Source organism: Lepidochelys kempii, chromosome 3 (assembly GCF_965140285.1).
Source record: "Lepidochelys kempii isolate rLepKem1 chromosome 3, rLepKem1.hap1, whole genome shotgun sequence".
Lineage (NCBI taxonomy): Eukaryota > Metazoa > Chordata > Testudines > Cheloniidae > Lepidochelys > Lepidochelys kempii.
In genome coordinates, this window is record NC_136382.1 from 193,728,190 (window position 1) to 193,746,205 (window position 18,016).

Here is an 18,016-nt window from a genome sequence, read left to right on the forward strand (position 1 = left end):
AGGAAGAGAGGAGGGTGGGCTGGAGTGGAAAAATGGGGGATAGGATGGGGAGGGAAAGAAGCCAAGGATGAGAACAGGGTGGGAGTGAGAGGGGGCAGTGAAGGAGAGAGAAGGGGATGGGAGGGGGTATGTGGGGTGGATGGGAATGCAGTGGGAGGCAGAAGGCTACAGGTACATGAGGATGTGGAGGGTACGGGTGTATAGGGACATAATGGGAGTGCAGCAGTGTATGGAGGTGAATGGGGTGCAGGGCTGTGGGGGGTGAGGGACACGGGGGTGCTGGTGGCTCTGGGAGGTGGAGAGGATGGGTGGGAGAGCGCTGTAAGGGGTACAGGGCTGGGATGGGTAGTTGTGGGGGGGCAGGATGGGATGGGGAGGGATGCAGTGAGGGGAATGGGGGGCAGGGGGTGGGACGGGGAGGGATGCAGTGAGGGGGATGGGGTGTAGGGGGGTTGGGATGCAGTGGTGCAGCCCCATTCCCAGCACTCAGAAAGAGGGATACATACCTCGAACTCCTGGGTGCCGGCGATGGGGCGCCAGACAGACCGCAGTTCGCTGCAGGGCACGCACCACAGCTCGAGCCAGCCACACGAGGAGAAGAGGCCGAGCAGCAGCGGGAGAGGCGCACACCACACGACCCCTCAATAGCCGCCTGCTGAGCGCTCATGCTAGTTCCTCCACTGCGCTGACCCAGCCAACGGGAGCTGCACCTGCGGGCGGGGGGCAGGGCAGCATGCGGACCCCCCTGATCTCCCCAAAGGCTAGGAGCTGGACATGACAGCTGCTTCCTGACCCGGGAGCTGGGCGGCGCGGCAGCTAGCAGGAAGCCTGCTAGCCCTGTTGCGCAGCGGCACCGCCAACTGGACAGTTAATGGCCCGGAGCCACCAGGATCCCTTTTTGACCAGACACCTGGTCACCCTAGCCAGGAGCTGCTCTCTGCCCCCACACCCTGGGCAGGTGGAGGGTCCGTGGCTCCCCACAGCTGCCCTTGTGGCTCTTGCCATGGCCAGGCTTGTTGTAAAATTGGAGACAGGCTCGGTGTGTTTCAGTAGGATCCCCGCCGAGCTGGTGGTGGGCAACCCTGCCACCGACAGGGCCCTGGGTTGGGACCTGGTGGAGATGGTGGGCCCGGGTCCCCCTATGCTGTCACCGCCCACCCCGGGGTGGTGGCCCAAATCACCTACACTATTGACTCTGGCCACTGGGCTGCACTGCCCTTTGAGCAAGGGCCATATCGTTGACTGTGGCCATTGGGCCACACTGCCCTGAGAGCAAGCGCTGGGCTATTGACTCTGGCCACAGGCCACGCAGCCCTACAGACTCATCCATGGGGCTGTAACACACCACTCCCCCGCCCTCAAAGGGTGATGGGGTGTATCAGCCTTGCGACAGTCCTCTATTCCCTTCCCCCCACACACACTTTTGGGAAGGGTCCACTGCCCCTGTGTCCAATGGAAAAACGAAAAATCTTAAGAAAGAATTAGCGTTTCAAACCCTTTGGTGAAAGGATGAGAAACTCCCTTGTGGCAGGAGACTGGATCATTTTTATTTCTAACATGATGTTTATATTGGAATATCCAAGCATGTTCTTTTTTACCCTGTGTCTTGAATGATTTGGGCCCATTATTGGTGGGGAAAACAAGACCTTCTGTCTCCACTGATGATCTCTGTCCCCACCTCCACAAGTCCCCTTGTGTCACCACAACCCCAAGTCACTATGCCTGTCAACATCAATGGTGAAATCCTGGCCCCACTGAAGTCCATGGGAGCTTTGCCATTGACTTCAGTGGCAACAGGATTTCATCCCAGATATGTCGCTATGTTCTCAGATAAAATGATGCCAGGAAGATATTGTCAATGAAGCTGGGGAATCTCAATGTTCAGTTACATGACACATCCTATCACCTGTTGCACATGTCAGCTATGGATGATATGAGATTACATAGTACCATAAGGCCCACATTGGGAAAGAAATGTTATTACTAGTTAAAAATCAAGTACCAAAGTGCTTTAAAACAATATAAAAAGACTTTTAAAAGGTCCAGAATAGGAGATATCTGCAGTCCAGGCCCTTTAAATCTACCCCTAATCTTATCCTGGGCTTTATGTTAAAAGGATCCTGGGAGCAGTATCAGAGAATGAAATAATTTTATTAAGATAATGTTGAAGTAAAAAGAAAACGGTACAGAGTTCAACAGAGAAGTTTACTACACTACCAAATTTATCTCCAGGAGGTAGTGACTACCTAGAATGCCGATTCACTTGGAAAAACAACTCAGGGTTTCTAATGTAATTTACTACCACAAGTTCAGTAAAACAGACAGCTATAGAAAATTGCAGTGATGCACTAATTAGAAGAAATGTGGTCTTGGAACAATATCAGAACAAACGCTAACCATTATAGATTGCTTTCCATTTATTTCTCTTGTTTCCATATATGTGTATATAATCTATCAGAAGTATCTGTATTCAACAAATAAGCTCTTGTACATAAAGTTACCGGATACCATGCCCAGCACTTCACCACATCCTGTCATTTAATCTAGCTGACATGTGTTTGAGTCCTTTTGATCTATACTAACTACCTTTATCTCAATGTAGATCTCAGCTGCCCTATCTGCTATTTCAAAAAAAGCTTTAATCAGAGGGCATGAGCTAGTCTTATTGAATTATATTATTCCTCCTCCCCCTAAAACAAAGCGATGTCATGTTTGGTCTCCTTCTTTTTGTTTACTTTTGCATCTACATTTTGATTAGAAATGTTATGTTTGTAAAAGGAACAAGAGGTTATGTAAGTAGATTTAGAATCACTCTAATTTAATTTGAGGACAGAAAAAACCGGACGTTTCCAGAGCATTTTAACTGAAAGGTGAGTGTAAGTTCATGAAGGCCTGGGGCTGCACACAACCAAGAGGGCTGACACACAGTTATCACGACTCTATAGACTAAGAAAAGTCTCAGAGGTAGCACTTTTAACTTCCACTAGTCAGAGTACCACAGTTACAATGCCTTTAGCCCTTGATGATGTGGGAGATCCCTATAGGTTAGCCTCAGCTTTAAGGGTATGTCTGTACCTAAATGCTACAACATAGATACTCACGACAGCGACGGGATATGTTCTCCCGTCGCTGTAGTTAATCCACCTCCCTGAGAGGTGGTAACTAAGTTGACAGAAGACTTTTTCCGTCGACCTAGTGCTGTCTAGGTCTGCATACTACATCTCCGAGGGGTGTGGATTTTTCACACCTCTGAGAGATGAAGCTCTGCTGATGTCATTTTTCACTATAGACCAGCCCTAACCCTCCTTTCCAAATGTGGGGTATGGTCTAGGCTGAGAACCAGCAATCCTGCATTCTGTTTCTGACCTGCCATGTGATTTTGGAAAAGTCACTTCCACTTCTGCTTCCCTTGCCACTGCTTGTCTATTTAGATTGCAACTTCTTTGGTATAGGAAGTGGCTCTCACTATGCATTAGTGCTCAGCACAGCAATGGGCTGATCTGGTATGGAACTGTAATACAAATAATACTTAGAATGTAAGTAACACAGTGTCTATGCAAATGCTGTGTCACCCTAACTTCACTGACATAAGCCCTATGCCTCTCGTGGAGGTGGAGTTATTATGTCGGTGTAGCAGGACACTTGCATCAGCAGTACAAGGTGGTAGTGTAGACACTGACATAATTAGGTCTACATAAGCTGCCTTACATCGGCCTAAATGTGCAGTGTAGACCAGGCCTAACTCAATTCAATTTAAGGGTGGGGAGGGACAATTAGACCTAGGCTAAAACACAGTTTCTAAACTTAGCTCTGTCCACCCTGTTCTGTGAAACCTTATTTAAGTTTGAATTGGTCTGAAGTGATTCAGCACAATTTGCTGACTCTTTTGAGGTTTAGAACCAAGACTGTTAGAAGTAGAGGAAACGTTCTCCCAGATCAATCACATTTGTTTGTCCATTGATTTATATTCAGGCTTCACAATGGACACCCCATAAAAGTATTTACTTAGAACGGTTGAATTATTCAATAGAGTTTCTGCAGCTGTTGCTAAAACGTACATTAAAAGGCCAGAAAGAACAAGTAGTGCCAGAAGAAGCTGGACCCGGAGACTAAATATTACATTGTTGTTTACTTCATTAAAATGAATACAGCTGCCTATTATGAATGCCCTTGGGTTTCTGCCAACTAGTTCTAGCAGGAGTTGACCAGCAGCTAACAACTGAACAATATAGCCTCCCTTTTAGCATTAATAAATCCATATTCCTATCTTGCCAACATCTTTAGTTTGACACATTAATGACTATACAGCTATATAATTTTCTCACCAATACCTCTCATGTACCTTATTTGCAGGATGCTGCAATCCATCCATCAGTGAAAACCAGCCAAAGAAAAACTGAAATAAAGGCAACAGAATGTGTGGCAGAACCAGCACATTGGTATGATTCTCCCTTTGTCTACCCCAGTATCCCACTGGTGCAACACCCCTGACCTTAGTAAATTACTCCCGGTTTTCATCCTTAGACTCAGGCCCGTTGTTTTCTGTACGCTTTCCTTCTCCGTGAGAGCATCTGCAAAGTCTCATTCAGTGGAAATGTTTCTAGGAATCAGTGTTAGTGTAGCCTGAGGGTACTGGGGGCTGGGGTGCCCATGGTGACTTTGCAGTGCTCAGAAGCAGAAATGAATATTTCTTGCTGTGATGACTTTTCTACCATCTTCAAGAATAAGACCAGTTGGACAGACTGGATTGGCCACTGCAGTGGGGGCAGAAAAAAATATTATGTCATCTGGGTGATCTTTCACCACTAACTTACTGAGATTCTGGATGCATTGTGGGAAATGTGAAAGTCTACACTTCCAGTTTAGTGAAATCATACAAAAAGGTATGGGGGCGGTGGGGGTCTGTTGTGGATTGAGATGATTGTCTCCCTCTGGGAAGGCAAAGTGCCATCAACTCCCAAAAGAGCCATCATTAGGGTTGTGCTCAAGAAATTGGGCCAAATTCTCCAATTCTCCAGTTGCATTGGGGGGTGAGGGAACTCAGGCATAATTTAGAGTCCTCAGTTTTCCTTCATCTCTGTCCATCAAGGGTTTGGTCTCAGTACAAATATTGTACTAATGTCATTGGTTGAAGGTCTCATCCTAGTAATGGACAAAATGGTCATGTGTGTCCATGCTGATTCTTCTATATCTGTAAGCAGACTTTGATAATGTTGGCCATGAGATTTTGTTGAATGGACTTGCAGGCGTGAATGGGTTGTTGACTCAGCTGTGAACCTTGGCAGAGGTGGTCAGGATCCCACATGAGTGGTTCCATTCTTTCCTTCCTGACCAGAGGATTAGATTGTGTAACTGCTGCACACTACCATGGTGTGGAGTTCTACAAGGCACTCTTTTGTCCCTCCGTCCTAGTCTATGTGCTTGTGAAGCTGGTGGGAGAGAGAATAAGGTGATCTGGGCTGTGATGCCACCACTTTGTCAGTGGACAAAAACAGTGCTAGTGTCTTTGCTTTCCATGGGCCTGGCTGAGGCAGGGATGTGGATAGAGTGGGTCGAGGGCAAATCCAGATTAGTAAGAAGCGACGAGAACGATGGCAGTTCTTATGATAGAGGGGTTGCCCCACCTTTGTCCGTGAGGTTCACAGTTTCGGGAGCTTCTTGGCTACCAATTCTTTCAGAATGCATCAGTGACCAAAAGTGCCCTTTCCCCATCGGTTTGAGGCGATACTGTTATTGTTTTTCTCTGATGTGGACTTGCCACAGCTGTCCGTATCTTTGTGATCTCTAGCCTGGGTTATTATAATGCATTCCAAAAGGGCTACCCTTAAAAACCACCGACAAACTGCAGCTGGTGCAGAATGCAGTGTCTCACTTTCTTAGCAGTGAACATACTTCAGTGGTGTTCCAAAGACTACACTGACTCCCTAGCAGCTTCCCCGTTCATTTCAAAATGCTTATATTGGTATGTAAAGTGGGGGGGGGGGACGGATAGCTCAGTGGTTTGAGCATTGGCCAGCTAAATCCAGGGTTGTGAGTTCATTTGGGGATCTGGGGCAAAAATTGGGGATTGGTCCTGCTTTGAGAAGGGGACTAGGTGACCTCCTGAGGTCCCTTCCAACCCTGATATTCTATGATTCTATGAATCCTAACTACCTGCATAACCACTTCTCTCCTGTGCACAAATATGGCGCTTGGGATCAGCTGATATTCTCTTGCTTATGGTCCCCAGTATTGAATGTCTAGGGGCTAGATGAGAATTTTCAATGGAGGGCTCTGAAATCCATTTGTCCCTTTTGGACTGGAAAGAGAGGTTACTCATCCTGTGCAGTAACTGTGGTTCTCTGAGATGTGTGTCCCTATGGGTGCTCCACTCTAGGTTCGGCAGTGCCCCCTGTGCCTGGGATTGGAGATCTTCATCAGCAGTGGCCATTAGACCACACATGCACACCTCCCCATCTTGTGCCGTGAGCAGCATGCGTATATACAGTGCTGTGCAGTCCTTCCCCCTCCCCCGCCCCCAGCTCCTTCTCTACCACAGAGCTTCTCTTTCAGCTCCAACGCAGAAGGGAGGAGGATGGGTTGTGGAGGACACACATCTCGAAGAACTGGAGTTACTGCACAGGGTGAGTAACCATCTCTTCTTCTTTGAGTATGTCCCTCTGGTTGCTCCACTGTAGGTGACTATAAAGCTGTGGTCTTCGTTGTAAGGTTGGGGCTTCGGAGTGGTATTAATGGCGGATGATAGGACAGTGTGCCCTAGCAGAGTATCTGATGCTGCATCATGAGTAATGGCCAGTGATGGCTAAAAGTGTCCGTGGAAGCCCATGTGGCTTCTTTGCAAATGTCATCAGCATTGTTAAGAAAGGCAATCGAGGTGGAGAGAGAGCAGGTGGGATGTACTCTAGTTCCAGGAGGAGGTTGCCCATTGTGTAGTTGGGAGGACAGGTGTATACACCGCGAGATCCACTTGGGAAGGCCTTGCTTAGAAATGGCTGTGCCTTTTGATCTTTTGGCCATTGATAGGAATAAGCGTGGCAATCATCTGAAAGCTTTAGTTCTGTCTAGGTAGAAAGCTAATGCTCGTCAGATGTCCAGGGTGTGCAATGCTGCCACCTACTGGTTGTTGTGTGGCTTTGGAAAGAAGCAGAGAAGGTGGATAGGTTGGTTTAGATCAGGGGTGGTTAAACTACGACCCGCAAGCCGTTTTAAACTGGTCCACGAGCTCCTGCTGGGGAGTGGGGTCAGACGCCACACCACGCGGCTCAGCCCCACTCTGGCCGGGGCGCAGGGTTGGGGCCGCAGCACATGGCTCCCGGAAGCTGCAGGATGGCCCTGCCCCAGCTCCTATGCGCTCCAATGGCCCCCTCTGGCGCTCCAATGGGAGCTGCAGGGGGGTGCCTGAGGATGGGGCAGCATGCAGACCTGCCTGACTGCGCCTCCGTGTAGGAGTCGGAGAAGGGACATGCTACTGCTTCTGGGAGCCGCTTGAGGTAAGTGCCACTCGGAACCTGCACCCCTGAGCCTCTCCCTATGCCCCAATCCCCTGCCTCAGCCCTGATCCCCACCCCCGCTCTCCAAACCCCTCGATCCCAGCCAGGAGCACCCTCCTGCACACCAAACCTCTCATCCCCAGCCCCACCCCAGAGCCCACACCCCCAGGTGGAACCTGCACCCGTTCCAACACCCCTGCCCCAGCCCTGATCCCCCTCCCACCCTCCAAACCCTTGGTTCCAGCCCAGAGTACCCTGCTACACTCCAAAACTCTTCATCCCCAGCCAGAGCCCAGACCCACAACCAGAGCCCTCACCCCCTCCAACACCCCAACCCCAATTTTGTGAGCATTCTTGGCCCGCCATACAATTTCTATTCCCCAATGTGGCCCTTGGGCCAAAAAGTTCGCTCACCCCTCGTTTAGATAGAAAGAGGATGGTATTTTGGGTAAAATTTTGGGATGTGGTCGTAATGTAACCTTTCTTTATGAAAAATCCTATATGGGGGGTATGCCACGAGTGCTCCAGTTTCACCAGCCTGCCAGGCAGAGGTGATAGCGACAAGAAATGTTGTTTTCATGGATAAATGAACATAGGAGCACGTTGCCATTGGTTTGAAAGGTGGTCTAGTAAGATGACATAGCACAAGGCCAGGGTCCCTAGCTGGAGCCAGAGCCCGTATATGAGGGTAAAGATTTTGGAGACCTTTTAGGAATTTTTTTGTGAGCGGGTGGGTAAACATGGAGTGGCTGTCTATCTTAGGATGAAAGGTCGTGATGGTTGCCAAGTGCACTCAGATGGAGCGGATGGATAACCCCAATCTTTTAAGGTGTAAAATATAGTTCAGGATGAGTGGTAATGGGGAACTCATTGTTTCTACCTGATTGGAGGTGCACCAGGAGTGGAATCTAGTCCATTTGTGGATGTAAGTGCGTCTTGCTGTATCATATCCGCTATTCAAGAGGATTTCTTTAACTGTTTCTGAACAAGTTATCTCCGAATCCCAGAACCAGGGAGGGGCCATGCCTTCAGCTGGAGTAGCTGTGAATTGGGATGAAGGATTCAACCCGCATGCTGTGAAAGGAGTTGGCCACAGAGTGATCGAAGGGCGTCATGCAAATAAGGTAAGTATACCAGTTTTGTTGTGGCCATTTTGGGCTCAGTCCCCTTGGATCTTGTGGAGTACTCTGAACAGAAGAGGAAAGGGAGGAAAGGCATAGAGCAGTGGTGCATCCCATGTGAGGTGGAATGCGTCTCCCAGGGATCTGCATCCTAGGCCCACACTCAAGCAAAATCCAGGACAGTGGGCATTCTCCAGTATGGCAAAGAGATCTATGGTGGGGAACCCCCAGCAACTGAAGATCTGATGAGGGGCTCATATATCTATCTCCCACTCGTGATCTTGGGAGAATCTGCTCAATGAGTCCGTGGTGGTGTTCTGGTGTCCAGGGAAGTATGCAGCTAAGATAGTGATGTTGTGCTGGATACACCAGTTCCACAATTTCAGTGCTTCCAAGCATAGAGAGTGGGACCTCGCTCTGCCTTGGCTGTTGATGTAGGACATACAGGTGATATAGACCATCATGACTCTGGTAGCGTGATGTGCAATCTATGGTAGAAAATGTCAGCAGGCATTGCGGACCACTCTCATGGCCAAATACAATTATGTCAGTTATTCTAAAATACAGGACCTCTGTCAAGACCTTCCTAATGACAAAAATGAACAGCTCCAGACGCTTGTGTCCAAAGGACACCTCTTAGCTCATACAACTTTACAAGCTTCCTTGGATTCTCTGAATACCGCTGCCCCTACCATTGTGACTGCTGTAGTCATGAGAGGGTTTCATGGCTGCACTTTTCCGGCCTCCCTAAGGAGGTACAAACCACTGTAGAGAATCTACCCTTTGAGGGCCCCAAGTTATTCATGGAGTGCACAGATAAATCACTACACTCCCTGAAGGACTCTCAAACAACCCTCTGCTCTCTCACCATTTATACCCAGTGCCAAAGAGATGACCGGGGAAATACCAACCTCCCCGACGCTCCTGACCACCACAGTTCACTCCTCATCAAAGTACAACACCCAACGCCATCAACAGAAGCCCCATACCAAACGCAGATGTACGATTCCTCAAGGAGCTACCTCTCACACACCTTCGACCAAACAACAATTTTGAAGGTATGGTCAAGACCCCGAGAGGCCTCCCCCTGTTCCAGTCACAACAACCATCTCCAACATCCCACTAGTTTGGCGACTGTTTTAGCCCCTTTCTTTCCATCATGGTGGCTGATTACCTCAGACAAGTGGGTTCTAGAGATCATCAAGGAAGGATACTCCATCCCATTCCTATCTATCCTGCCCACCTCCCTCCCTTTCCCTCTTTAGGGACCCCACTCCAAATTCCTTTGTTGTCAATGCCTTGCACAAAAAGGGACATCAGTACCAACCTAGATCCATCCCTTATGACAGGAACTGGAAGCAATTGGACTTATTTGGTCACAAGGCTTATTCATCTGCTATGCTCCAATTCTGCATATTCAAGAATGAGAAGGGAACGAAATAACTATTGAACTACACTAAAAACTAACAGGTAAGGCATTATCTAGTAATTCTAAGGAGAAGCAGGCTCTGCTGTGGATTCTGTCCCATACCAAAGGCGGTCGAGAAGGAACTGCGGGTGTGGGTGATGGGGTTGGACTGCACAGCACTATATATGCATTCTGCTCGCAGCGCAAGCCGGGGCAGTGCGCATGTGCTGTCCAACAGGCCCCGCAGATGAAGATCCCAGGTGCAGGGAGCACTGCCACCCCTACAGTGGAGCTCCGCTAGGGACATCACTTAAAGAAGAATTATTGAATATCCAGGTCTCTTAACTGTGGCTTTTGGCTGAGCTGGTGATCTAAAGGGTAAAGTTGTGTTTGCAGCTCATTTCTGGGTTTTGAGGTTGTTATATTTAAAGTGACACCATTCACTTCAGTTAGCATGCTTTTAAAGAGATTCTGTGGAATTGTGCCAGGGAAGTGCAATTTTTAAAAATTAAAATACATGTCCAGTTAACATACACGGGGAAAACCCCATTTGGTATGAGTCCACTTCATAACCGCCACAGCTGGCAGTCTCAGCAGCGGGGTTACATCTTCACTGGGCATGGAGGATGACCTTCTTCTCTCAGAAAACAGACCTTTTTAATAAGGTGACATTTTTTCAATAATCACTCGTCTGAATATAGCCAAACCTAAAAGAGGATGGGAAGAGCTAGTTTGTATTTGTACAGAGCCAGGGCAATAGAGTCCTGGGCTATGACTAAGGTCCCTAGCACTCCTGCAATACAAAGCATCATAGACTGAATGCTCCTTGTAGCCTGGAAAGTGGGGTTATTCAGCCCATACTTTAACTGCGTGTATGTGAAAGGCTGGGAGGAGGGAAAGCGCACTTTTATTCAGCCAACACACCATACCCACCTCTACCCTGTAATGCAAACACTGAAATCAGCATGAATTAATGTAATTTTCATGCTATCAATGTAATGCAGCTTTAGACAGATGAATCCCTCGTTACTTTACGCTTTCTGTTCCATTATATCCAGTTGTTTTCTTTACTTTGAGCATTTGTTAGGTACTTTTAAAGGCCAGTGTCACATTTAGGCCACAGCAGGTTGAGAGCAATGAGCTGAACATTTTTGTATATAAAACACCAACCAAGACATAAGTGCAACTTGTGGTAATAACCGATGTCATAGAAAGGGGATGATTCTGCTACTCTTACAGGAATCAAGAGAAACCATTTACCGATGTTCAGAAATTAACCCACAATAAAATTATAGAGAGACAGCACAAGGCTTCATGTTTTACAATCGCTTTCTAAAAGGGTGGTCAATTGTGTTCTCAAAAGCTTGCATTTCAGGGGATGGCAAACGTCCCCTGCAGCCAGAATGTGTAGAACTTCAGAGAGAATAAAGTTTAAAGTAGACTATCTATTTAGATCGCCTATCACAATAATATCTAAGACTAGATTTCCTAGTGTCTACCTAGGGGATGTCTTGGTACAACTGGCTGAGTGTTATTGTAACTCCAACCAAATACAGTTAAAACATGCCAGTTTTTCAGCTTACTCTTCTCTCCTAAGTGTTTATATGGACATGTTAATATATAGCCTGATCCTGTTCTTACTGAAGTCAATAGCAAAGCTCTCATTGACTTCAAAGGAAATAAGATTAGCCTATAAATCCCAGCAGCAGTATACTTATTCCTTTCCAGTTACAACAATATTACAGGTTTCTGAGTAGCAGCCGTGTTAGTCTGTATCCACAAAAAGAAAAGGAGGACTTGTGGCACCTTAAAGACTAACAAATTTATTTGAGCATAAGCTTTCATGAGTTACAGCTCACTTCATCGGATGCATGCAGTGGAAAATACAGTGGGGAGATTTTATGTACACAGAGAACATGAAACAATGGGTATTGTCATACACACTGTAAGGAGAGTGATCAGGTAAGGTGAGCTATTACCAGCAGGAGAGAAAAAAAACCTTTTGTAGTGATAATCAAGGTGGGCCATTTCCAGCAGTTGACAAGAATGTCTGACGAACAGTAGGGGGAAAAAATAAGCACAGGGAAATAGTTTTACTTTGTGTAATGACCCATCCACTCCCAGTCTTTATTCAAGCCTAAGTTAATTGTATTCAGTTTGCAAATTAATTCCAATTCAGCAGTCTCTCGTTGGAGTCTGGTTTTGAAGGTTTTTTGTTGTAATATTGCGACTTTTAGGTCTGTAATCAAGTGACCAGAGAAACTGAAGTGTTCTCCAACTGGTTTTTGAATGTTATAATTCTTGACGCCTGATTTCTGTCCATTTATTCTTTTACGTAGAGACTGTCCGGTTTGGCCAAAGTACATGGCAGAGGGGCATTGCTGGCACATGATGGCATATATCACATTACAGTTAAATTGAAAACCAGCCACACAATCCAAGTCACACTTTCTATATAATTCAGCTTCTAGCCATCCTGTTACTAATCCCCACAAAAATAGAAATCCAAGTGATTTAAATTCCTTGGGTGAAATCTTGACTCCACTGAAATCAATGGCAAAACTCTCATTGACTTATATAAAGCCAGGATTTTACCCCTCTTGAGTCCACTATTCTCAGACTTCTCTACTAGGAGCACCCAAGGGCAGGTCTGATATATATATATAGTAGATGAAATTCACCCTTGTGCTAAGGGCCCACTACAAGGGCTATGCAACACTTAAGTCCCACTTAAGCTGTATTTTAAGTTGGACTTAAGTGGTCCAAAAGCCTCCTGCTGGCATAAGAGTGAATTTCACCCAGCAGGCACAATGGGGCTATTGCTGAGCACCCTCAACAACCATTGATGATGGGAGTTGAGGGCATACAGCATCTTCTAAGCCCTATATTTGGGAAGGGCATACAGCATCTTCTAAGCCCTATATTTGGGAAGTTCGGGGCACAGCAGCTACCATTTATATACAGAAAGAGAAGGAGAGATTGTGCAATTTTTAAAATACATTATCTAATTACTTTTATTAGGAACCCTTCTTGACTTCTTTCTGGGTGAACTCTGACTGCATTGAAGTCGAGGCAAAAGTCCCATTGACTGCAGTGTGGCCAAGATGTAAACCTCTGTATTGAATCAGGGGAACCCTTTAATTTTTGTAATCCTGAAAACAAAATAAGTTCTAGCACAGAGAGGAGTCAGTTGATAAATCTGAACAGTGCTCAATGAGTTAGAAATGAAATTATGAACATACAGTGCAGACATTTGAAAAACAATAGTTTCCAAACAGAGGAACTGACAGATTTGCATGAGCTCCTGCACGGAAGTCACATTCTGTAGGAAGAACAATGAATTTTAAGGCCCACAAAAAACCCCAGACCTTTTCAGTAGTCAGCACTATACAACATGGTTTGAAAGAGATTAAAAAAAAAAAATCAGAACGCAAACCAAATAAGTATAAACCTTGAATTTTGGATTTGATACCAGAAACATTTTTCCTTACTCCAAATCTCTATTAGAATTTCATCTAACTAGAATGTCAGATTGGATTCACTCCAGAGCTGGTTACCTGAAAACCCTATCAATGTCACAACCTCGATATACTGTTTAAGTGTCCTTGTCTTTCACTTTTTAATATGATGAAAATGCTCACAATAGCTCTTTGTAAGCATACCTACCAAACTTGCTCTGTTCATTTAGTTATGGTATAATTCCTTATTTTTTGTTAAATAAGGAAACAGGAGACTTTCCTGATAAAAATCTTTAGGCCCAGTCCTGCAAGGTGATGAGTTGAGGGTGTGCAACACTTCATAAGATCTGGACTTTTAATAGCGTACTGCTAAATTGTTAAAAGAAAATCGTGTATAAAATAAGCCTGCCTAACATAAGAATATAAAAACAGCCAAATCCTTCTGTCTGTGTATGGACAAAACTATTGGAGTCAGCACTACGGGCCCAAAATATACTGTTGTGCTAAGAACTAATCTATGTGAGTTAATATACAATACCCACGATGAATGTGTTAATTTTTCAATATGCTTATTGCATTGAATGTTTCATAAGAAATATTTAGGAAAGTCTTCCAATCATTCTGGAAATGATAGGAGGAAAAAAATCAATAATTTTTGATAATCCTCTCAAATAAAACAGCTTTCATTTAGCATTGGTTTGCATATTGGCTTTTTCATTGATAGATTTGAGGCAGACATATACATAAAATAAAATAATAAAATATAATTTTAAGAAAGTGTGAGAGGCATAAAACTTACATCATATGAATTTTGCACCAATCAATCTCGGGTACATCCTTATCTTTTCATTTTGTAATCTTGGAAGCAAAATGTGCAAAAATTGCCATTGCAGGCAGGAAATAAATGCTTTGATAGACATGTAACAATGCCTCTGGATGGGTTGCCTGCAGGGACTGAATTCAGGACCTCAGAATCTAAAAAGCACAAGCCTCTTTTGCTAGAACTGTAGGACCAAGGTCTTAGCTCGTAGGTAGTAGCAAACTCATAAACTTCTATAAACATCTGAGCCACCAGAAGGGACAGAGCCAAACAGTCAGCATGGGTTACACATAGCTGAAAAGCACTACATTAATGCTCACTCTTTTTGTAATTTTATAAACCTGAACATTCATAAGAACTTGTTACATTTTCCTTTGTTCTTGTAGTTAAAACATCACTTGAACCAGGAGATCTGGCTCTGGCATGGATTTTCTGTGTGACCTTAATCTCTCTATGATTCATTTTCCTTATCGGTAAGATGAGGCCAGTTAGGTGAGAATTAATTAACTGTTTGTAAAGTGTTCAGAGATCCTTTGTTTGAAGGCAGTCTGAAAGTGCAAAATATTATTATATTTATGGATATTGATTTCAGTTTCTGGTTTTACTTTTTGGCCAGTAAACTGCATTTTCACTTATCAGTCTCTCTACATTCATTTTTAACTTTGACTGCATAATTCTGCAGTTGTTCCAGTAGGAATACATGAAAGAAAATCATGAGCTTAAGTCTTTTAAAAAGCAAAGAAATGTTCATGAAAGCTCCAGTGAGACAAAACTACTTAATACTACTATTAAACATTAGTTACTACTGTGCTCTGCTAATGGACAACACTTCATATCCCAGTGCCCATGCTACTGCTATATGCAACCAGGATACTATCGGCAGTTTAAAAAAAACATCAAAGGAACCTTGTATTTTTTATTTTTATCATTCTGTTATAATATTTGGATTGGTATTAGTCTATCAGTTATTTTTAGTTGAAATTGAAGACCAGAACCCCAGTTCTACTGAAAACAAATAACTACTTGATCAGAAAATCTCTTTGCTTCAGAGTAAACTGGAGGTAGGAGGTGTGATGGGTTTGATCACAGAGACCGCTTTGGGACAGTCAGCTGACATGCTGGAAGTACCTTTGAGCCTGTTTTCCCTGCCAGCTTGGGACTCCAGAACCCTGCCTTGTTGAGCCAGACACACTAGCCTGCTGCAACACAGATTCAGGTCTGTTCCATGCCCCCAAAGCTGCAGACTTTAACCAAAAACTGCTCAGCAAGTCACCTATCTGCAGCACCCAGACACCCAGCTCCCAATGGGATCCAAACCCCAAATAAATCCGTTTTACTCTGTATAAAGCTTATACAGGGTAAACTCATAAATTGTCCGCCCTCTATAACATTGATAGAGAGATATGCACAGTTGTTTGCTCCCCCAGGTATTAATAACTTACTCTGGGTTAATTAATAAACAAAAGTGATTTTATTAAGTATAAAAAGTAGGATTTAAGTGGTTTCAAATAATAACAGACAGAACAAAGTAAGTCACCAAGCAAAATAAAGCAAAAACATGCAAGTCTAAGCCTAATACTTTAAGAAACTGGTACAGGTAATATCTCACCCACAGAGATGTTCCAATAAGCTTCTTTCACAGACTAGACTCCTTCCTAATCTGGGCCCAATCCTTTCCCCGGTACAGTCCTTGTGAGTTCCAACAGACATCTTAAGTGGAAACTAGGGGTGTTCTCATGACTGGCCCTCCTTTTGTTCTGTTCCACACCCTTTTATAGCTTTGGCACAAGGCGGGAATCTTTTGTCCCTCTGAGTCCCCACCCCTCCTTCTAAATGGAAAAGCGCCAGATTTAAGATGAATTCCAGTTCAGGTGACATGATCACATGTCACTGTAAGACTTCCTTCTTCATTACCTAGGAGCTGTCTGACACATACACAGGAAGGCTTGCAGGTAAACAAACCCATTTACAGTTCATTGATTCTGAAGCACCCTTAATGGCTTCCACTTAATATGCTTACATCAGTAATACAAGTTTATATCTTATTTTCCTAACTCCAGACACAGAAATAATACATGCAAATAAATAGGATGAACACACTCAGTAGATTTTAAGCTTTGTAATGATACCTTACAAGAGACCTTTTGCATGAAGCATATTCCAGTTATACCATATTTACACTCATGAGCCTATTTCCATAAAACATTATGGAGTGCAACATCACAGGAGGGAAGACTCCCATTTACCACCTCATATTGGCTTAATTTGAATACTGATATTTTCTTATTTAGAACTCAGTCAGCTACCTTTCAGGAAGCTTATTAACTCTTTTAATGCAACACTTTACATTGCACTAAAGAATGGCATTGATGGATTAAGGTTAAAACAGACCCAGATACACCCCAAAATATGTGTGCCTTTCCCCATCCCAAAGAGACCGGCTCTCAACTTACTTTCCCCCAGACACTTCTTCCCAACCTAGCCTGCTGTAGAGATGGGTTTATGAAAGATTGTGATTTGGAGATGCTCCCTGATAAGGGACAGTGTTATGAACATAGGAATTTGGAGATGTGCCCTGGAAGCAAGGGTTGGAACACCATATGGCTGCGTGCAGCCGCTTACCAGTGACACTCTCTCATTTGTTTTATTAAAGTGTTATTCCTTTCTTATTCCCTGGTTTGTTAGATAGTGAACCCCAAGATTGTTACACCCCCCATATCCCTAAGCAGACTTCTCCTGACTCCTCCCATCTCCAGGCTGGACTTGTCTTCCTCTTGCTCCACAGACCTTGACCCCACATGAAGCAAGGCAAGTACATCCCACCAGGCAGCCAGCACTAATCAGCTGGGTGCTCTTCTGTCTCTGACCAGTGGATGAGACCCAGCTGCCTCCATCTACAGAGACTGGATTCCAATGATCCTATCTGAATTTGCCTCTGAAGAGCTAGGCTGCAGTTTTTATGTACAGTAAGTTTCAAAGGAACCTATGAGTATAGGGTATGCCAATGAGGCAGTGAGTGAGTATTTTCAAGGGCTTCTCATGTGATACTGCATTGGCGACTTTCTTAACTAGGGTTGCCAGGCGTCTGTTTTTTGACCGGAACGCCCAGTTGAAAAGGGACTCTGGCGGCTCCAGTTGGCATCGCTGACTGGGCCGTTAGGAGTCTGGTTGGTGGCACAGCAGAAGCCCGGGGCTAAGGCAGGGTCCCTACCTGCCCTGACTCCGTGTTGCTCCCGGAAGCAGCCACCAGGTCCCTGTGGCCCCTAGGTGCTGGGGTGGTCAGGGACTGTGAGGCTCCGTGCGCTGTCCCCACCCCAAATACTGGCTCTGCAGCTCCCATTGGCTGGGAGCCAATGGGAGCGGGGGCGGGGCGGTGCCTGCAGGAGCAAAGGCAGCGTGCCCCGCACAGAACTGCCTGGCCACCCATGTGCCTAGAGGCCACAGGGACCTGGCAGCTGCTTCCTTGGAGCCACAGTAAGTGGTCCAAACAGGTTTACACAATATTTTTTTTCTTGCCTGTAGGAACAGTGGGAGGGGGAAATGGCATGACCTTGTTTCAGCCAGGAATGGAGGTTAAAATATGGGTTCCTAACATGTCCCTTTATGTCCACAAAGAAAAGGAGGCCGGGAGGAGCCTCTTACAACATAGTTAGGTACAAACTAGGTATTGCAACTGTTTAAAACTTATACCGTAGCTGGGAGGGCCTTTGGGTTTGCAA

At 45.2% G+C, this 18,016-nt stretch overlaps 1 protein-coding gene across 5 annotated transcripts in view; it reads left to right on the top strand.

Moving 5' to 3' along the window:
• The window catches only part of LOC144930438 (uncharacterized), a 35,588-nt gene extending 18,097 nt beyond the window's left edge, over positions 1-17,491 (top strand). For 3 of the 5 annotated variants that reach the window (XM_078852341.1, XM_078852339.1, XM_078852340.1), the window contains 5 exons: positions 4,354-4,439; positions 8,498-8,614; positions 9,493-9,669; positions 9,961-10,081; positions 17,083-17,491. In XM_078852341.1, the coding sequence (XP_078708467.1) occupies positions 4,416-4,439; positions 8,498-8,614; positions 9,493-9,669; positions 9,961-10,038 (396 nt within the window). In that variant the 5' untranslated portion in view covers positions 4,354-4,415 and the 3' untranslated portion in view covers positions 10,039-10,081; positions 17,083-17,491. Of the gene's footprint in view, positions 1-4,353; positions 4,440-6,552; positions 6,624-8,480; positions 8,615-9,492; positions 9,670-9,960; positions 10,082-16,982 lie in introns of all 5 variants that reach the window. The other 2 variants (XM_078852338.1, XM_078852337.1) reach the window with 2 other exon arrangements.
• Positions 17,492-18,016: the final 525 nt, after the last annotated feature.